Source organism: Tetrahymena thermophila (assembly GCF_000189635.1).
Source record: "Tetrahymena thermophila SB210 genomic scaffold scf_8254774, whole genome shotgun sequence".
NCBI classification, from domain to species: Eukaryota; Ciliophora; class Oligohymenophorea; order Hymenostomatida; family Tetrahymenidae; genus Tetrahymena; species Tetrahymena thermophila.
The window spans coordinates 2,555-9,657 of record NW_002476532.1 but is presented as its reverse complement, the minus strand read 5'-3'; the positions used below and the strand labels follow the sequence as shown (position 1 = coordinate 9,657).

Sequence of the window (7,103 nt, the reverse complement as noted above, 5' to 3'; positions counted from 1 at the left end):
TTTATTATTCATTTTTTAATATTTGATATATATTCTTCATTTTTTGCTATTAAAACTTACTTACACTTAATAAAAGCTATTTATTCTTTTTAAATTATAATATTTTTAATTATAAAAGTTAATTTAAAATATTATAGTTCTTTTAATTTATTTGATTTGTTTTCCTTTTTCTTTATATTATGATTTTTAATTTTTCATTCTTTGTTAAATTTATTAATTATTAATTAATCTTATTATTTCATATTTTTTATAAATTTTTCCTCCTAATTAACTATAGTGAAATACCTATATAATTTATATCTTAATAAATTTATAAAATAAAGCTAATTTTTAGAAAGCATAACATATCTTTTTTTTGAAAAAAATGAATTTTGAAAACCTAGGATAGAAAAAAATTCATAAAAAATATTTAAAATTTTAATTTTATAAAATGCAAAAACTGGTATATAAAACTCGCTTTTTGTAAATTTGTATGATATATTTTTTCTTCATTTTTTCCTTTAATTAACTATTTAATGATATATTTTTTCTTCAATATTTAAAAAGTTACAATGAAATTGGTGATGAAGGTGCATCAGGCTTAGGTTCTGCTTTAGCAAATTGCATTAATGTCTCAAATTTGACACTTGATCTTCGGTAAAAACAGTTTTTTTGTTTTGGATTGTGATATTTTTAATTATAAAAACTAATTAAAAACAATAAAGCTCTTTTTTCTTTTTCTTTTTATTGTGCTTGCTTTTTTTTTGTTTTTTCTTTGTTAATTTAGCTCATCATTTTATTTTCAACTTTTGCTTTTATTATTTATTTCTTAATATTTTATATTTTTTCTTCATTTTTTCCTTTAATTAACTATTTAATGATATATTTTTTCTTCAATATTTAAAAAGAAAAAATTAAATTTTTGATGAAGGTGCATCAGGCTTAGGTTTTGCTTTAGCAAATTGCATTAATCTCTCAAATTTGACACTTTACCTTCGGTAAAAACAGTTTATTTGTTTTGGATTGTGATATTTTAAATAATAAAAACTAATTAAAAACAATAAAGCTCTTTTTTCTTTTTCTTTTTATTGTACTTGCTTTTTTTTTGTTTTTTCTTTGTTAATTTAGCTCATCATTTTATTTTCAACTTTTGCTTTTATTATTTATTTCTTATTATTTTATATTTTTTCTTCATTTTTTCCTTTAATTAACTATTTAATGATATATTTTTTCTTCAATATTTAAAAAGTGAAAATAAAATTGGTGCAATGGGTGCATCAGGCTTAGGTTCTGCTTTAGCAAATTGCATTAATCTCTCAAATTTGACACTTGAACTTTCGTAAAAACAGTTTATTTGTTTTGGATTGTGATATTTTTAATTATAAAAACTAATTAAAAACAATAAAGCTCTTTTTTCTTTTTCTTTTTATTGTGCTTGCTTTTTCTTTGTTAATTTAGCTCATCATTTTATTTTCAACTTTTGCTTTTATTATTTATTTCTTATTATTTTATATTTTTTCTTCATTTTTTCCTTTAATTAACTATTTAATGATATATTTTTTCTTCAATATTTAAAAAGTTCGAATAAAATTGGTGATGAAGGTGCATCAGGCTTAGGTTCTGCTTTAGCAAATTGCATTAATCTCTCAAATTTGACACTTGATCTTCGGTAAAAACAGTTTATTTGTTTTGGATTGTGATATTTTAAATTATAAAAACTAATTAAAAACAATAAAGCTCTTTTTTCTTTTTCTTATTATTGTGCTTGCTTTTTCTTTGTTCTTTCTTTGTTAATTTAGCTCATCATTTTATTTTCAACTTTTGCATTTATTATTTATTTCTTATTATTTCATATTTTTTCTTCATTTTTTCCTTTAATTAACTATTTAATGATATATTTTTTCTTCAATATTTAAAAAGTGTAAATTAAATTCGTTCAATGGGTGCATCAGGCTTAGGTTCTGCTTTAGCAAATTGCATTAATCTCTCAAATTTGACACTTGATCTTCGGTAAAAACAGTTTATTTGTTTTGGATTGTGATATTTTAAATTATAAAAACTAATTAAAAACAATAAAGCTCTTTTTTCTTTTTCTTCTTATTGTGCTTGCTTTTTTTTTGTTCTTTCTTTGTTAATTTAGCTCATCATTTTATTTTCAACTTTTGCATTTATTATTTATTTCTTATTATTTCATATTATTTCTTCATTTTTTCCTTTAATTAACTATTTAATGATATATTTTTTCTTCAATATTTAAAAAGTGAAAATTAAATTGGTGATGAAGGTGCATCAGGCGTAGGTTCTGCTTTAGCAAAATGCATTAATCTCTCAAATTTGAGACTTTACCTTGAGTAAAAACAATTTATTTGTTTTGGATTGTGATATTTTAAACTATAAAAATGAATATAAAACAAAAAAGCTCATTGAATTTATTTGATAGCTTTTATTTATTTTATTTTTTTTTCTTTTTTATTCCACTAATATTATTTTATTTATTAATTTAAAGAATAATTTTTAATTTAAAAGTTTATACTATTTTGATAATTATTTTAAAATTTACACAAATTTATTATAAAAGTTTTAACTCAATGAATGAATCATAAAAGTTCAAAGTATTAAAGAAGTTTCTTAAAACAAAAAGATTAGTTGTCTTTGATTTGATAATGATTTAAAATTGGTGAAAAAAGGATGAATAAATATAAAATGTTTGAATAGTATTATATATTTAATTATATAATATTTTGAAAAAGTGTTTTTCACCTAAAATATAGATATATAGATAGATAGATAGATTTTATATTTATAAATATCATTCATATTTATTTTTGTAAGTAAATAAATTATTTATAAAAAATAAAAAAATTAAATTTACTTAAATAAATTAAATCCTCATAAGCAAACCCTCTGGTTTCTCCAAAAATGATCAAATAATTTGAAACTTTTAGTGTTATATTACATTTTATTAAATTATATAAATGCCAAACTTTTATATGCCAGTTATATTTTAATCTTAAATATGATCCTTCAATCATATTTCTATCCTTTTTTTATTTATCATGATTAATTAGATGCCATGATTTAAATAAAACCTCAGGGAGAAATCAAGTTTTACTTTTTATTTAAACTTTAGTGGTCATTTTTTTCATTTTATATTTTTTAAAATCAAAAAATAATTGTTTTTTAAACTATCATTAATTCATTCAGACAATACAAATTTGATTTTTTTATTTAAGAATATTTAGGGTAAATTAATGAATTTAAAAGTCGTTTTTATCACTAAAAACATTAAAAACGGTTTTAATTAAACCAATTATATTCAAAACTTTACAGTAATTATTTTAAATTAATCATTTTAATAATAGAATAAATTTTTAGAAATAGAAAAAATTTAAATATAAGTAATTATAAAAGGTGAAATTTATTTTTGAAGTGAAATATAAAAAAATATAAAAATACAAATTTTTGTCAAACATCTATATTAAGTATTGTTTATTTTAAATCGAAAAAATTATATAATCTACTAAAAATACTTTCCGATTTATTGCATTTAATGTATTTTTTAATCAAAAAGATCATACAAAATGACTTTATCAACTCTGTGAATACCATCTCTATTAGAAAAGATACTATAAATAAGATTATAAATTAATTCGACTCGCTTAGAGTTTTGCCACTAGATACTGCTAAAATGACATAATAGTAAACTAAGCTAATTCCTATTTGTAAAATTAGAGATAAATTTTTACATATTGAACCTTTTTTGAATGTAAATATAACTCCAAAAAAAGCAATTTTCATTAATGAGCTGTTAATTATGGCTATTATTACCTGCTAAATAAGCATATTATAACCTTAGAATAATATTGAAATAACTAATGTGTGTATTGTTTTTAAGTAAAGTAGAGTGAATCTTAATGGACGTGAAAGGATATCATCAAAAATGTAAAAAATACTAAAAAATTTAATGAAAGATGGCTACCTATTTCGCTTTAGGAAGTTACAAATAAACATTGATTTTTTATATTTCGTCTTCATCTTTAATTTCATTTACTTCGGTTTATGAGCTTGTTTGAGTTTTGAATTTTTCAACACTTTTAGAACTTGATTATTATTTAATTATTTCTAATTAATTAGATTCAGCAGCCTTTTCTTCGTTCATTTCAATATTTTGTTCTTAAAATTGTTTTAAGTTTCTTTGGGTTTGTTATATATACAAGTTGAGGAATTTTTATCTTTTTCTTTTTCTATTAAATTAACTACCTTTATTCTAATCAGAAGGTGATAAAATTTATTGATTTTATTATATTTCTGGTTAAATATTTTCATTACTTTTAAATTAATGAGTAAAAGGAAAATTTTGGAATATATCATTATTAATCATTTAAGAATGTTCACAAATATTTTAGTTATTTTCATCGATTTATTATTATTATAATTATTATTATTGTTATCTCTACTCTTTTAATTAATTTTATTATTAGTTATTTAGTTCTTGATTATGAACTTTTTAGTATCTTATTTTTACTGAGTATTTATCTAAGAATTTTCCAATGATAAATAAAAAAATTTAAAAGAATGTGAAACAAATCAATAGCCAAAATACAATATACATATAAAAGTTCTCAAAACTTGCTATATTTTATAATCCTTATTCTCCAAATGCACTCTACAGATTTTTATTTTTTGAGAACATATCATCAATATCTTCAATGATAGTTGTAGGTTTTTAGGATTTACATAAGCAAACGTAATTATTTTAAGTAAATTTAGTGATACTACAATTTTATTTGCTCCAAGATAGATCGCTTTATTAGATGCATGTCATATTATATAACTTACTAGAATTTGCATTATTAAATTAGTAAGCTATAGTAGACTGGTTTAAGGTTGCTTAAGAAGAAGAATTATAAATTTATGGTGATATTAATTCATTCTTAGAGTAAGTGAAGTTTTAACTAATATTTTTGAATTTCTATAAGTATGACTAAAATTCTGAAGTATTTTCATAAATATTTTATTTATAATTATTTATTGAAATACTAAATATGCTAGTTTAATTTTCAGAATTGGTGTCATTTAAAGTTAAAACGTATTTGAATAGATTTTTCTATGTTACTTTATCAGATAAAAGAGTAGACAAGTCACCATTTAGAATGGTTTGTCCTTAGTTTGGTAAACTAATATTTTTAAGCAGATTTCCAATCTAACTTGATATTTTATCATATGACTCAAAATCTTCATAAGAGTTATTACTCTGCAAAGTAACGCTTGAGTTTAAAAATTTAAAAGAATCAACAATATTTTGAATTTAAATATCGTTATTTTGTTGTAAATGACTAAGATTACTACTTTGTATTCTTGAATTAATATTTTGGAGTATTGTTTATAATTAATCAAATATTTTATTTTTCTATGTTGTAATGTTGTTTTATTATGATGAGCTAAAGATTAGTTATGATAACTAAGCAGTTACTTTGTTGGCAAATGTTGACAAAAGAGAAAATTTAGGTATTTAAAGAGACAATTGTTATATATTTTAAATCAGCAAGCTTTCTAAATCATTTAATTGCTATGAAAATTAATTATTTTTACTGATGTCTTCTGCAATAATACTTAAAGCCGCTAGTTGGTTTGTGACTTACTTGTTTGAGCTCTATAAAGCTTATGAAGTGAGTTGACTGACCAGTTTATAATATTCATCAGCTGATTTATTCTAAGTCTGAACCTGTATTATAGAAGAGGTGTTATAAACTCCTAGGTAAGAATCCATAACTTGAACCATAAAAACTAGATTTCCTTGAGGTAGCACTGTTTAAATTGAGTTGTTTATAGTCTAATCTTATATCTATCTTCTTAATATATTCCAAGGAGAAACTAATTCTTGTTGGGCGTCATCTTAACTATTGTAATAGAAGAACTAGTAAGTTAGAGCAAGATCTTCATCTGTACAATTCAACAATTAAATTTAGAAGACAGTTTCGAGGACTACGCCTTATAAGGGATTTATATTTAAGACACAATTCTAAGGGGGAATATTTATTTAAATGCTAATTGTTGGCAAGCTTGGCAGAACAAATAATGAATGGATTATATACAGAAAATCTTATTTAAATTGTTGTCTTTGAGGGATCTATATTTTAAAAATAGTTCCAAATTCTGAATCTAATTTGGAAATAATCAAATTTGATTGCTGCAACCAACTGCATCATTATCATATAAAATAGCTCCTGCATAAGACAAGTAATCAGATGAAATGTTCTCACCATAAATTATTTAAAAATTAAGATCATCATTCAAATTAATTTTTCTGTTTATACTTGTTGTTGTTTATAAAATATTTAATGGGGGAATATTTAATTCTGTGAATATGCAAGTAGTGGTGAAATTTGATTATCTAGTATCTTTTTATCCAATAACTCTAATTTAAATAGCAGTGTATGGCTAAAATGTTTTAGCAGGAAACGAGATATTACTGACACCTTGTTGCAATTAAATCTACTTATTTTAATAATCATAGCAAATATGGTCCTAAGAGGATAGACTAGAACACTTCCAACTAAAGTTGATATTTGAAACTGAATTTTGATCTTAAATCTCATAATCTCTCGAATCTGTATTTAAGACCATTTAATTTTAATAACCTAAAACAAGACTTGAGCCTCCAATAATTTGTAAATACAAATCTGTAATTTAGATATTAACTGAAATATTTTGGGTTGCAGAAATCTTACTATCAGAACTCAAATTCAAAATCAACTATTATTAAAATTGAAAAATAAAAACAAATAGATATATAAATATAATTAATATTACAGCATTTTGAAGAGGTATGTTTGAATTTCTATGCCTTCTCTCTTTAAAATATATAAACTTAAATAACTTGTGCTTGCAAAAAAAAACTTATGGGATTAGATAATAATTCAATATATTATAATTATTCCCATCATTACTTGGATAAAAGATAAAAATTACTATTTAACATTATTTTTATTAAATTTAAGGACATTAATTAATTAATAGAATCTTTTCAAATATGACTAACTTCCCATCTCTAATACCTACTATATTTTTAAGTAAATGTTTTAAATAATAATATTAAGATTTTATAATGAATATTAATTTTA

General features: G+C 21.3%; 2 protein-coding genes across 2 annotated transcripts; one reads left to right on the top strand and one right to left on the bottom strand. All coding sequences in view use genetic code 6, as the record gives it.

Annotated features, from left to right (window-relative positions):
- Window positions 1-430: 430 nt before the first annotated feature.
- Window positions 431-2,361, top strand: TTHERM_001598640 (hypothetical protein; the record flags this gene model as incomplete). The annotated part of the gene is made up of 7 exons (XM_012796075.1): window positions 431-462; window positions 547-636; window positions 888-977; window positions 1,229-1,318; window positions 1,559-1,648; window positions 1,900-1,989; window positions 2,241-2,361. 7 exons carry the CDS (start codon window positions 431-433, stop codon window positions 2,359-2,361), a joined length of 603 nt encoding a protein of 200 aa, XP_012651529.1.
- Window positions 2,362-3,773: 1,412 nt separating this feature from the next.
- On the bottom strand, window positions 3,774-6,735 carry TTHERM_01598640 (REJ domain protein; the record flags this gene model as incomplete). Its single annotated transcript, XM_001029306.2, has 3 exons — window positions 3,774-3,807; window positions 3,959-6,141; window positions 6,297-6,735. Coding segments are annotated over 3 exons (2,656 nt in total), but the record flags the coding sequence as incomplete, so codon positions are not given.
- Window positions 6,736-7,103: the final 368 nt, after the last annotated feature.